This window comes from Tilletiaria anomala, assembly GCF_000711695.1.
Source record: "Tilletiaria anomala UBC 951 chromosome Unknown K437scaffold_24, whole genome shotgun sequence".
Classification (NCBI taxonomy): domain Eukaryota; kingdom Fungi; phylum Basidiomycota; class Exobasidiomycetes; order Georgefischeriales; family Tilletiariaceae; genus Tilletiaria; species Tilletiaria anomala.
Genome location: NW_013546998.1, coordinates 82,315 through 95,782, shown reverse-complemented (window position 1 = coordinate 95,782; position 13,468 = coordinate 82,315). Strand labels below are relative to the sequence as shown.

Below are 13,468 nucleotides of genomic sequence, written 5' to 3'. Positions count from 1 at the left end.
ATTGAATATCGCTTTCAATGACGGTCAAAGGGTATGTATATCGGTCTGACTGACTATATAAGGCACGTGGAATGGTCAATGCTAGTGGTGAAGACGATGCACGTGCCAGGCACGCAGAAAGGAAGTCGATAGGAACTTGAACGTCGTCCTCAATTGATAGCTCACTTGGTTCTGTTAGTAGTGTATATTACAGAAGCGGGAATGCGCTGGATTAAGAAATGGAGAGGTTTAAGGTCCTGCTTGGGAAGGTACTCCCCGTTGCCTACCATACTTGAATCGTTCATCCGGCCTAGCTTCGAGAACTATGATACTCATATGCCGACAGTACTGCAGGCCATATGACGCAGAGGTCGTTAATCCAACTATTTTTGAAGTTTCAAAATTCGCCCCAGGTTGAAGGTCTGGCGGCAGCACTACCTTGCCGAGTCATATCTACATCACTTCGTCTCTCCTTTTGGACTTTCCCCATCAGAAACCTTGATTCCTGTATCTTGAATCAGCTCTGCCTCTAGATCATTCTCCCCGTGAGGGGTATCATTTACCCAACGCACTTCACAAATCTGTTCAAAAAGCATCCCTTCGCGCCTCTCCCGTCGTTCGGATTGCACAGGCTGCACAACCATGACATGTGAGGCTGATTCGTGGTATCCGGACCATCCCCGGATACGGTAAGCAGGAGGCCCCGATAAAAAGAAGAATCCTGCAGCGCCTGAAGCAGACCCTGCACGCACGCAAAGCTAGAGAGTTTGATGCCAAAGAACAGACGCGCCGGCAATCCTGCAAGAATGGACGGGCCTAACTTAGACTTGGACGAAGCGAGAGGCTGACGGCGTAGGGTGCTCCACTAGCGAATGTCTCTTCAAGATCGCCAATCCGACCGTCTCTTGGCGGTCGCGCCTACTTCAAACCGTCGCACTCCGCTCTGTGAAGGCTGAGTAACCCCAGCATCTCAACCGAATCTCACTAAGTGGTCTGGATGGTGAAGTTCTTGAAGGAGAGAGACAGAAACCTCAGCAGCAGCAGCAGGGTCATGAGCTCCACCTTCGAGGACCCGCATACGATTCGATCGACCAGTCTCATCTGGATCCCTCCTTCAAACCAAACGTGCCAATCCTCTCTCGAGCTAGCGTTTCCCACCGCCTACCGTCAAGTCGGTAAAAGAAAAGAGCATGCCCGTGGCGGTTGATGGCTGTCACCCGGCCGGCTGGGAGCCTAACGTCCTGGGAAACAGTCCATTACGAATGTCCACTCTGCCTTATTGGGACAATTTACAAGCGCCAGAAACCCATGACGTAGGGCTCGCGTCCCTGTCACAGAAGAGGGAATGAGCACGCAAGGCTGGTGACGACCTTTACACATTTTATCAATGAGAGTTTGAGAGAGGGATTTTGTGCCGCCATTTGGCTTCAGGCAGCAGTCACGGCAGTCTGAGAATGAGACACAAGGAGAACTTCGCAATTTCGCGAGGCAAGAAACCTCTGCTGGCAAACGCAATTTCAGGACTACTGTGGTAGCCGCCAAGGGTTTACACCACCTGTTTGCGCTACCGCTTTGAATAAACATAAGAGGTTGCCCGTTGTACAGGTGCTTGGCAAATTGCTCATGACTTGCCTCTCCCCTCGATACGTATTCGTGACGTCTTCCAATCCTCCATCGACATAGACGGTGGCTGGACTCTGCTGGAAAGAGTGGTCGAATTTCTGGACCCGGACCTCGATGGTCCGACGGATGACTCTTGGAAATTCTCTAGAGCGTCACCGTTCGTACTTGTGGTTGCTCGTGGCCTTCGTGCTGCCGATCTTGATAGCGACGTTGCGGGGATTGGAATACCGCTGAAAGAAGAATTTGCATCGATGGAAGCGCGTGGGCGAAATGCCGCAGGTGAATCGGGCCCAGCCGGCCCTACGCTGGAGCCGAGGCGAGATGATGGTCTTGGGATGGCACTTCGATCCGGATGGTTAGGGTCTCGAATCGAGCTCAGTCGGCTCTGGAGAGCGGTAAGTCTTGATTGCATCTCGTTAAGCATCTGTGATGACCCCCCTCGAGATGACATTTGACTCAGAGCAGGGAGCACCAATGTCTTGCTTGCTCTTAGAGTAAATGAAGTGTCTGCTAGTCGTGAACGAGCGCCGGCGGCATTTGCAACACTGGGTCTCGCTTCCGCTCGTGTGGACTGCTGGATGGAATTAGCGCCAGCTCCCAGGAGCCGTTGGGACTGTCGTGGTGCTCGAATAGACGGATCAAGCCTGCTGCGCCTGCGGCTGATGGCAGACGCACGAAGCTCAGAATGCCTTGATTCTCGTCCGGAGCGACTCTCGCTCCTTTGCTGGTCTTGACTGTGGGAGTCCGGTCGCTTGGTATCCAGGTCTTCTAGAGTCAGCTCATCCAGAGCAGATGCTACCCTGGACGGTGCCTTGCTTGCAACAGACGCAGATCGGCTTTCCCGCACAACGGCAAGCTCTTCCACCAAATCTTCGCAAACGAACAGCTGTCAGCTTCTGGTTCTCGAAGCTGCATCGACGATAGAGGGTGATCGAGCAATCCACATACCCCTGATTTCATCCTTTAATCGCTGGTTCTCCTCCTGCAGCTGCTCCTTGGCCACAACCTCCTCCTCCAATAGCGCTGTCTTTTCTACAGCTCGGTTGTACCGGATTTCCATGTCGGCGAGAGACTCGGATATCATCCTGCAGGTGAAAGCGGTCTCAGTGATACTAGCAGGAACGCGTCTGCAAACAGTACAGTTACCTCTCCGCATTTTCGAGCTCGTCGTTGTCCAGTTCCATATCTCGCAGCTTGGCTTTATACGCGTTGTGCGTGTCTGTCGTCATCTTCAATTCTTTCCGTAACTCTGCAAGCTCTCGATTGCTTTCGGAGATCGCAGTTTGAAACTTGTTCTGTCGGCGAATCAAAATAAAGCAGCCGCGAGAGCGTCAAAAAGGGGCTCTTTATCAATCAGGACACCGAACGCACCCGCCACGTTTCCACTTCCGATGCCAGGACTTCGTTGCGCGTTTGAAGATCGCTCTGTGCTCGTGTACTAGCGGCAAGCTCTCTCTCCATTTCTGCTTCCAGGGCCTTGGAAGAGTCCATCCAGTCTTGAAGCGTGGTTTCAGCCTCTCGTAGCATATCCTCGAGATCATTTGCTCTGCCTTTCCAATGTCGGACTTGCGCTTCCGCCGACATCGTATCCCTTTGTTCGATTTGAGAGTCGAGAAGGGAAAACGTCAGCATGCTTGGACTGCGAGACTACAGGAAGTATGTAGCGAAGTGCGTCACTCACGGTGTGTCGGACATGTTGAGGGCAGGTCGCTCGTCTATCCCAGATGGTGCAAGCTCGACGCAGATTTAGAGATGAACGAGGTATTGTCGCACCCGCCGGCTCGTCTTCGCTTCTGCGTATTTGGGAGCAGCTACCGCAGAGATCTAATTCCCTACCGATGAAGGACAGAGTGCGAAATCCCTGCCGCGCGCCATTACACACATATATATGATTGCATTAAACCAACAACTTGCTGTAGAAAGGACCACGAATGTATGCGTTGGTTGATCGAATGAAAATGCAAGACGTATCACGAGCAGTCGCATGTAATCGATCAGAATCACTGCTCTTGTGATGGCTCTCTCGGCCGAGTATTCATCTCTTTATTGCCTCCAATTCATGTTAGATCCTACGTGTTTTAATAAATAGATATTACGCGACGCGTTGCACACGCTCGATGAGGGCACGCCGTATTGCTGGGGATGACGATGAGATAGCAACACTCATTTGCTATGTATACACTGACTTCATCCAGAACACATATCCTGTGAAGGCTGACTTGTGACTCGCATAGGTAGAGCTAAACCACGATCATAACCATCACATTCTGGAACATCGAGGCCCACAGAACAATCAGTCGCTCTCGAGTATCCCCCGCTTTTTGATTCTCTGTTGCACCCTCCTCATTCCAGTTGCCCGACGGTCTTTCACCAAGAGTCATGAGCCCCTACTCTCCACAAATTGGGGATCTCGTCGACGCCGGCATTCGACCCAATATCACGGTGCGCGGTCACCTCAGGTACATGGGATCCATAAATGGTAAAGATGGATTATTCGCTGGGATCGAACTCGTGGAAACAGACGTGAAGCATGGAAAAAACAACGGAACTGTCTTTGGGTAAGCGTGCTCCCCCTATTCCTTAGTGTCGCGCGAGTCCAACTCTCAAGTGTCGGCCCTCTCTCCATTTTGACCTTGGTCTTCCACCGGCAGGCGGCAATATTTCACAACCAGAAGCCCGACCTCTGGGTTGTTCATTCCGATCAGTAAGCTTTCCTCGGCGATGCTGATGGAGTTCCCGACCCAGGATGACGGCCCGCGGCCTGCGTCTTCACTGTCGCGGACTTCAGCGATGGATGAACGACGCGAACTCGGGTCCCGCTCAGCCACACCTTCCTCAGGCCTGCGATCTCGTCCATCCATACCTCGCCTGTCTAGACATTCTGTGTCTCGGAGCTCATATCGCCCCATTGGCGTGAACACTGCGGCCAGAGCAAATCACGTTTCAATCGATGCCAGAATGCCAGAATCGAGTCGCCCGCGCACACCCTCCTTAAAGCCTCTTCCAAGGCCCAGCTCGCAAACGCACGCATTCGCGACACCTTTGAGGCTATCTGGTCGCCCATACTCATCCAAATCGCTGGCGGCCGGCAACATGCCTCCCACTTCGTTGGCCGCAACTTCCGGAGTAGGCAATGTGCGCACCCCACTTCGGGCACGCGCTAGCGTGGGAAATTTGCCATCCAGAAGCAGCATTTTATTACGGGCTGGGGCAGCCGATGAGAATATGCTGCCGCCACGAAGCCCCTCTAAAGGATGTCAGCTGGAACGCGAGCGCCTTGCCAAAAAGCAAGTCCTACCAGACCTCGCTTCGGTATCGCGCGCCGCGTACGCTGGTCCTTTAAGCCAAGTGCACAACGTTCACCAAGGGGTCAACATCGGGCCAGACGGCTCGCCCGAAAACAACATCCACACGCAGATCAGAGCAAATGCGGAGCGCTCCAAGGAAATGGAAGCAGTCCTCCGGCGCCTCGAAGAAATACAGATCAGTGCAGATGATTGGAGGGGAATGGCGCTCCTTCACACAACCTCTTTCGCAATGGCAGTGCAGAGCAATTGGGCATTGCAATCGGCGGCATCGCGCCGAGCAGCTGCTCCAAAACGCCAGAAGTGAGCGACAACAGATTGATACGGTGAATGACATCGGCTGACCCTCATAGCCACTCTCCAGGTCGCTCAATTTTGAATCGGAAGGAATGGATTCGAATCTGAACGTCCCGAACAGTGTTGATACCTCATCCGTGTGCGCTGCATGCTCGGGAAGTCTCGATCGAGTTACAGCCTTGGCGACTTCGCCTCCACCTGCAGAGGAAGTGGCGGTTCCTGATGGACAATCCACTCCGATGGATGGTAACAATGAAGTCATCGCAAGCAGGGTAATACGACTGGAGGAGAACCTGGCAGACGCTTTAAATGCGAAGGAAGAGCAAGAGAAATACTTCCGCGCGAAATTAGCGAAGCTCGCAGCCTCGGAGCAACAGTACAAGAACGCGCTTATAAAAGCAAAGGACGAACTCGCACAGCAGCGCGCGGCTGAAGCCGAGAGTCGCACCAAATTTATCGAAATGGAAAATGCAATGGCTTCGCTGCAAGCTGCTTTCGAAGACGAGCGTCAAAAGGTATGCAGAGCAGAACGGAGCCAAAGCTGCTGTACTCGCGCTAATGATACTTTCCTTCTAAATATTATCTGTTCAGGTGGAGGAGCTGAGGTCAGAGGATCTGCCAGAATCAGTATCCTCTGCACAAGCCGTCCAACGGCCACCAAGCAGCCTCGGCGAGGAGGTGGCCACATCGACCCAGAATTTTCTTGTGCATGGGCAGCTTGGGGACGAGAACGAAGCCACTCCTTGTGATGACTGCGGAGAGACGTAAGTACTCGACACGTGCAAGCGCCATGGGCCGTGCTGACGTGCTTGCCTTGCAGTGACCACAAGCTGGAGGACTGCCCTTATGCCGCGGCCATCTTCTAGCGAGGTTGCCAGCATGCGGTATGCCGCCCTCAGTCATCGTCATCTCCCACAAATTCGCACTCGTCGTCTCTTCGAACGCGTCTGCACTCACCACAAGATGTATCTTACGTCAGTATCTTGCTTCCGTGCATTGAATTATTCACAAATATATGTTCGCACCCACTTCATTCTGCTCGGATTCAAGGTGGAGATCTGTGCAGCTTTCGCTTTAGGCTTTGAGACGTTTGTGCTAACGAGCTGTACGTGTATGCCGTAAATTGAGTGAGCACATCTCCAGGCTGATATCAGCACTTCTCAACTTACTGCACGGTACTTTTGCAACTCTTTGGTGTACTTGTCATACATATGGGTCGATTGGCTTTGAAGGAGCATTTGCAAGTCCGGATGAATCCCTTCCTAATTGAGAGGCATAGGAATGAGCACGTTTGAGCCAAGTTAGTCAACGGATATTTCAAAAGCGTAGACGGCAGACTTACCATGATTGCAGCACATTTGATGTGCTTGAGCGCATCGCCTTCTTGCACGGGTGAAAGGGTAATGATGCGCCGATGTACATGGCTCAATTGAAGCTATGATGTATTAGAGACTGTCAGCAAGACGAGGATACCGTGAAGAATCCACTGCGAAGGAAACGGACCGAAATATTGCCATCTTGGCTCTCAACAACTTGCATGCGTTCTGGGGTCCAGAGCTCACGGATATCCTCAATGGTGCCTTCCTGCGGAGAGCTCGCCGCAGGGGGTTATATGGAATGTCAGTTCAATACTCCCCCTTGTTACGGTGATCAAGCACTGGCACTCACTTGGCGTCCGCAGTAATTCCTGGCTTCGTCAGATCTCAGTCCGATCACGGTGATGTTCACGGAAGAAGTGCCAGATGCAGCCTCCTTGCCCTTAATCCCTGAGGCCTTTTGTTTGTCAGGCGTTACTTTACCGTCGGCTTCGGATTCGTATGCCAGGACGAGCCATAGCGGCGAGCTATCCTCTCCAAGGACAGCTCGAATGCTTTTGGAATGACTCATTTGAGTTGAAGCCGCACCACATACAGCCCAAAACACAGCAATCCTATTCGCCCAGTACTCTTCCCTTTCAGCCCTGGCTACACTGTCGCCTTGTGACCGTGAAGGGGCCAAAAATCGGGCGGTACTGGGACTTTATCACCCTGCCGAAAATGCAATGATCGCCACCTACTTGCGTCTCTAGAGAGGAGCGATCCGACCTACGGTCAGCGGACGTCGTTGCAAGAACAATGGCGTGCAGTCACCCAGGAACAAGTTCATGATCACGGTTCCACGGCGATGCAAATGCGAGAAACATGTAGTTAATTATTAGTTAGGGTTAGAATGGCCCCTTGACTGACTGGCGAGAAGCGCGACGCGACGCGTGTGGCGGAGACATATTCACTAAGGGAAATGCAACAACACTCGAGTTTCCTCTCGGCCTGGGGTGACTCTCTCTCTCCTGCAGATGGTGTGTGGCTGGCTCATGACTGGTGGGTGATTCGCAGGAGCTGTTCTTCTCTGTCTTTGGGACTCCTTGCGACAGCATCAGGCAACTGCCATAGAGCCAAGGGACGCCTCCTAGGATCCCCAATGCGGTACAGGATACAGGCACACTGAGAGCCTGAGTCTCGGACCCGCCAGCTCGCAGCTTGAAGAAACCCCAGCCGCGTGAGGAACAGCATCAGCTCACGCTCTGTGGCTCCTCAAGCTTGCCATCTCCCACTGGAACCCCAACGTGAAGGCGCAGGAAAGGGAGAGCCTGGCAAATGTATTGCGGCAGGATCAGCTAGACGCCAGAGACAGGCAAGGCGAGCGTGCTCACTTGCAACCCTGCCTCGAAGCTTCAGTATTGAGCGAGCATGGCATCCAAGGTTGAATTCGTCGGGCCTCCCCAGCGAGGCGCAGCGCCGATGGCCGTCACTCCAAAGAAGCGGGCAGTACCTCTTGAGCAGGTCCACTTCCGCAACACTGCTCCTAGCCCCAGCAAGCGAAGCCGCTCCTCCAAGACGGAGAGTAGCATGGACGTGGCAGCAGACGCGCCTAGCACAGGAACGGGGGAGAACCTCGCCATGAGCATCTCTGGCTTCACCGTGCGCGACCAGCATCCTTTGCCTAAGCAGGAAGCGCCAGGTGCAACAACCTTATTGATGGGAAAGGATCAGCAGCATGGAAAGAAAGTCATCGCAAAGACGAACAGATCGGTAACTGAAACCACCACCCGTATTGATAAGTATCCAAGGATATCAGAGGCTGAGCGCATGGCGCGTGAGAAACAACGCGCCGTTGAGATGGCTGCATATAGGAACAAGTACCGCAAGGCTTTCCCCACCTTCATCTTCTATTTGGACGATTTCAATGATGCTGAAAAAGAAGAGCTTGCCGCACGCGTGGAAGCCTTGGGAGGTGTGAGTCAATGTGCACTTCTTACACAAACGTCAACCGCAGATGTTAATCACAAACTGTTCCAATGCCTTTGGCAGCATGTGGAGCCTTTCTTCTCGAAGAGTTGCACGCATCTAGTCTCCGGAAGATCTTCCTTCAGCAAGCGCGAGGCAGCAGGCAAGGGAAGCAGTCGCGCAGGCGATACTGCTTTGAGGGCCAAGGAGAACATGAATCTTCCAGTCGCCGCACGCAATTCACTTCCTCTTAATCAGTGAGCAGCCCAAAGCTGCCCACTAAAAGCACGCTTTTACTGACTCAGATTTTGCTTCAGGGTTCCTATTCATTCCGACCGCAACCCATTCGACGAAAATGCTCGCCAACAATCCAATGATGTACTCACAAAGGCCGCACGCTTGAACATCAGGATTTGGGTCAAGCAGAGTAAGCGCGACTGCCGACTGCGGTCTCATCATTCTCACCACGGCTGCTGATGGACACGCTAATGCTTTTACAGAATTCCTCACAATCCTTGACACGCTCGAGGATAAAGTGCAGCTCTATCAGCCTCCAGAAGTCCGTCATGACCTTTCCCATATGCTGCATCAAGAAAAGCTTCACGGAACGCTTGAACGAGACTTGCTTGCGCAGAGGCAAGATCATTATTACTTCTCTAAGGGCTGCTATTACCTGCTCGTGGAAGACGCCACGGGTGAGCATCGTCCGATTGCAATTGAAGAGCATAAGAAGACCGGGCCCCATCACGACCCGAGCTGGCCAGTGCTGTACAACGATGGCGAAGGCAGGTGCCCATTCACGCGCTGCGAAGCTTTTCGCAGACGTCAGCAAGGGCCCTCACAAAATGCGCATCAGACACTTCGACGCTCGGTGTCCCTCAGCCAACTACGCAAGCCTTTGTTCCCTCCTCCAGCTGACTTGAATCCTTTGACGACGGAGATGCAACGAGACTATCCTCTTGCTTCAGGCAACAGCGTGGCTATCACTTCCAATTGGGGCTCCACCACATCGGCTCTGAACGAGCACGCGGGAGCGGGAGGCCAAGCCGCGATGGACCCGCGTGTGGCTCAGCTCAGTCGCAGGACCATGACCATGACTCCATCTGGCCACAAACTAGGAGCCATGTACCCAAAGGAGCGATTAGGACCCGTGAGACAGCTGTTGGCAATGCGTGCAGCCAACAAAGGCGCGAATCCTCTGGCCGGCATGCGCAGATCGGTCAGCACGAATGATGCAGTTCAGCGCGAGAGAGAGGACAAGAAGCCAGGCTATTGCGAAAACTGCAGGGTCAAATACGACGACTTTGACGAAGTGAGTGGGAGATCCAGAAGTGGTGCAATCTTTGTTGCTTACGTGTCGATCGCTCCGCAGCACATTGCGAGCCGCAAACACCGCAAGTTCGCGGTGAATGAGCTGCACTTCGTCGAGATCGATTCCCTGATCAGTCGGGTTGAGCGTGAGGTAGTCGAAAAAGAGGATTACGACGATCATCCTTTCGAAAATCCCGAGTGGTCCGACGACCATCATTCCGAGGAGTGGTCCGATTGACTTACGTGCATCCCACTCGCTCCAAATTACAAGCTGTATGAGCCCAATCCAGGACCCCAGCCGAACATCAACACCAGCACCGCCTCACATTGTACGATATACATCCTTTCATCACAGCACATGTACGTACGCAAGTCCAATTAAATGTCAAGTTTGTAAGCTTGCAGGACATGAACGGAGCGTGCTGGGTGGATGTGCATGGATGATGCGAGATGGTCATTTTGCGAGGCTATACTGCAAAATCTAGACCTTTTGCCCGATGAAGCTATGGGTAAATTGAGATCTGCCTCTCCCTCGCCCTCTTCCACCGCCGCCGCCGGTCCGCCGGCCCTCCCTCCTCGGACCACCGCCGTCGTTGCGCTCGCGATCCCCAGCGGCCCGGTCCTTGCCATCTCCGGCGCCCTTGGCTGTCTCTGCGGCGAGCGTCTTCTCGTTCTGCTCGAGCGTGTAGGAGACCTTGTCGGCTAGCGCCTGGGCCAGCTGCTGCACCTTGCTGAGCTCGGCACGGTGCAAGACGATGACCTTCTTGAACGGGTCCAGGCTCGCGGGTAGCTCCTCACTCCAGATCATCTTGCTGACGATCGCGCGGACCTCACTCTCGGTGAGGTCAAAGGTGGCGGAGAGGTGGTCGAAGGAGACAGTGTCGTAGTAGCTTGCGTATGTGAAGAGGTACGTGCGAAGTCCCTCGGTCTGGATCCGCTTGGCGAGCATCTTCTTGACCTTGTCCGCATTCGGCATGAGCTTCCAGATGCTGATGTCGTTGATCAGCTCAACGCTGGATTGCCAGTCGCCGTTCTGGAGTGCCTTGCTGGCCTGCATGACGTGGTCGCGCGTGTTCTCAGGCGGGCCGCTAAAGATCTGCCGGTCCGTGTAGTCAAGCATGCGGCGGAAGGGCCGCGAGATGACGCGCTTGCGGAGCTCTGGGTCGTTGCCTGCGAAGGCCATGTTGGGGATCTCGAGCAGCATGCTGCCGACGAGGTAGATGCACTCAAGCAGCTCGAGGTTGATGTGCATGTGGAACGGCAGCTGCCTTTGCTTTTCGATCTTCTCCTGCTCGGGCGTGATGGTATTGTACTGGCCGGAACGCTGCAGACCCTGCGCGAGGAGCTCCTTGACGCGGCCAGAGCCAAAGATGTCCTGCAGGGCCGTCTGCGACTCGCGGATGAGGCCAACACGGAAGGCGCATATCCCGAGCTGGACAACGACACGGTTGTAGAGAATCTGCGTGGCGGCATCGGCCATAGCAATAGCCTCTTGCAGATGACTCATGAGGAACATGTCGCGGGCGAGCTGGTAGTACGCGTGCAGCGCGTGGTGGTAGATCTGGCAGAGCATGGCGCGGGTCCTGGCGCGCTCCGCAGCTGCACCACGACTGCGGTAAAGCCGGACGCAGAGGGCATGAACCAGCTTGGTAGCGCCACCCTTTTGCGCGATCTGCGCGGGCTCGGGGCAGAAACGCGACTTGGTGGTCGCATAGGCGTCGCTGCAAGCTGCCTCAAGGGCATGTGTGATGACCTCTTGCTTCGAGTAGATGTGCTCGAGTCGGCGCACGACCGCACGGTCGAGGGCGTCGTCCAAGCTACGCTGCTCAAAGTAGTGCTGGGCGCGGATGATCGTCGAGTAGAGCCACTTCTCGTCCGAGAGTCGTTCGACATACTCTGGTGTGTGCGGGTCGATGTTCTGCAAGCTCTTGGTGAATTCATCATCAAGACGGTCGAGGAAGGTGGTGATGCTGCCGCGAACCTTGACAATCTCGCCCTCGCCATCCTGGTTGGGAAGCCGGTCGATCTGGTCGTCGTACTCTTCCGTGTCCTCCTGAATGACGTAAGAAGCATCCTCTGCGACGATGGCAAGCAGGGCGTCGATGTCCTTGCGCGCTGCCTCCCATTGATCGGCGGGGAGATAGGCCTGCACAGAGGCATTGTAGTCGAAGCGAACGGCGAGAAGGGCGAGGATGACGCGGATTTTTTGGTAGGTAGAGACGGCGACCTCGCTGAGCTTGTTCAACGTGTCGATCTGGCCTGCCCGGTCGGTGCTCTTACGCCCACGTGCCTCCATGATGGTCGCCATGGTTTTGAAGAGGGCCTCGCTGCTAATGGCGATCGCCCGCCCGCCACGACCAACGGTCTGGAACTCCTCGGACGCATCAGCAGCTTCGCCCGCTGGTGCATCTCCGGCTGCCGCACGCTCCCTCGAAGCACTGGGCGCTTCCGCCGGAGCTTGTGCGGTAGCGGCTTCGAATGCCTCGGGGTCCTTTGCAGAGCGTAATGAAAAGGCACGTGAGCACACAATATTCAAGCGAATGGTCACAACGCAGCACGAATCCAAGTTAGTTGTTCACCTTGCGGTACGAAGCAACGCTCTCCTCGTTTTCCTTGATCGTCTTGCGAAGCTTTTGCTTCATGCCGTTCATCGCTTTGGCCGAAGGAGCCTTCATCTTTTTGGCGGCCTGCTTTTCCTTGGCAATGGATGCAGTGAGGAAGTCCTCGAGCTCGACGAGTGCCTTGATGTAGCTGGATGGGATGGCTTCTCCGACGTTCTTTTGCCGCTCGCAGAGCCTGTTTAAGCTGTCAAATTCTGCACGATGACAAATCAGGTGTGTGATACAGGGATTCAGAACGATCAGAAATACTTGATACGATGACCAAATACGGCAAGAAATGGACACGGCCTTACTCACCCTTGGAGATGGCGACCCAGTCATCGATCCGCTGCGCGTTCTGGATCGAGTGAATCACCGCCTGAACCTCGTCAGCCCTCTTGTCCTTGGCACTCTTGATAATCTTCTTGACCTCCTCCTCGCTATCGCTGCCATCGGATACTGCGCCGCGCAGGAACTTGTTCACGGGCGCCTTCTTCTGGCCGCCCTCAACGTCCGAGTCCATGTCCGAGTCGTCGTCATCGTCATCGTCCGAGTCGGAGTCGTCGTCAGAATCTTCGTCAGAGGATCCATCGGATCTGAGGAAAGCACTGCCCTTCTTGGGCGCACTGGGCTTGGCGTCCTGACCTTCGTCTTCAGATGAAAGCAGTTCTTCCTCCTCGGACGACTCCGACTCCGAGTCCGAGTCAACCTTGCGGAAGAAAGACATGGTTGGATCTCCTTTCCGATGGGCGGGCGCGGGCAGATGGGTGGTGTGTCTGCTTTGCTTCGGCTGCTGTATGCGTCCAGCAGGTGAGCGTGTATGCACTTATGCCGTCAAGCTGAGCTCGTGGTGGTGTCAGAAACAACCCTCTTGGATGCAGTCGTCGCGAGTCTTCTCGACCTCGTCAAAAGCTCTCATGCGTCCTTGTGCACGGCTTTGTTGCTCTCTCGCTCGCTCACTCTCACTGGAAGAAAAAATATCGCACTGGCGGCGGCAGACCACCGACTTGTGTGTGGGTTTACACGTGGAATCACACGACTATATTCCGTAAATCCATCTCGTCTGCGGTTCCACTGCCAGGCAATATGG

The 13,468-nt window shown here is 54.4% G+C and overlaps 5 protein-coding genes across 5 annotated transcripts; 2 read left to right on the top strand and 3 right to left on the bottom strand.

Moving 5' to 3' along the window:
- Positions 1–1,330: 1,330 nt before the first annotated feature.
- Positions 1,331–3,535, bottom strand: K437DRAFT_255494 (uncharacterized protein). The gene is made up of 5 exons (XM_013388722.1): positions 3,284–3,535; positions 2,974–3,193; positions 2,749–2,897; positions 2,551–2,687; positions 1,331–2,472 (listed from the first exon to the last, which is right to left on the bottom strand). The coding sequence occupies exons 1-5, from the start codon at positions 3,295–3,297 to the stop codon at positions 1,601–1,603; spliced, it is 1,392 nt and encodes a 463-aa protein (XP_013244176.1). The 5' UTR covers positions 3,298–3,535; the 3' UTR covers positions 1,331–1,600.
- Positions 3,536–3,777: 242 nt separating this feature from the next.
- Positions 3,778–6,148, top strand: K437DRAFT_293854 (uncharacterized protein). The gene is made up of 5 exons (XM_013388721.1): positions 3,778–4,160; positions 4,254–5,210; positions 5,272–5,719; positions 5,796–5,968; positions 6,025–6,148. The coding sequence occupies exons 1-5, from the start codon at positions 3,982–3,984 to the stop codon at positions 6,068–6,070; spliced, it is 1,803 nt and encodes a 600-aa protein (XP_013244175.1). The 5' UTR covers positions 3,778–3,981; the 3' UTR covers positions 6,071–6,148.
- K437DRAFT_267587 (uncharacterized protein) lies at positions 6,100–7,091 on the bottom strand (the record flags this gene model as incomplete). The annotated part of the gene is made up of 6 exons (XM_013388720.1): positions 6,100–6,151; positions 6,234–6,307; positions 6,374–6,466; positions 6,547–6,639; positions 6,708–6,788; positions 6,873–7,091. The coding sequence occupies 6 exons, from the start codon at positions 7,089–7,091 to the stop codon at positions 6,100–6,102; spliced, it is 612 nt and encodes a 203-aa protein (XP_013244174.1).
- A 464-nt stretch (positions 7,092–7,555) lies between these two features.
- On the top strand, positions 7,556–10,170 carry K437DRAFT_255491 (uncharacterized protein). The gene is made up of 5 exons (XM_013388719.1): positions 7,556–8,476; positions 8,552–8,724; positions 8,785–8,894; positions 8,968–9,779; positions 9,840–10,170. Exons 1-5 carry the CDS (start codon positions 7,982–7,984, stop codon positions 10,014–10,016), a joined length of 1,767 nt encoding a protein of 588 aa, XP_013244173.1. The 5' UTR covers positions 7,556–7,981; the 3' UTR covers positions 10,017–10,170.
- Positions 10,095–13,295, bottom strand: K437DRAFT_293851 (eukaryotic translation initiation factor 3 subunit C). Its single transcript, XM_013388718.1, has 3 exons — positions 12,697–13,295; positions 12,358–12,593; positions 10,095–12,269 (listed from the first exon to the last, which is right to left on the bottom strand). The coding sequence occupies exons 1-3, from the start codon at positions 13,103–13,105 to the stop codon at positions 10,260–10,262; spliced, it is 2,655 nt and encodes an 884-aa protein (XP_013244172.1). The 5' UTR covers positions 13,106–13,295; the 3' UTR covers positions 10,095–10,259.
- Between the last annotated feature and the right edge of the window lie 173 nt (positions 13,296–13,468).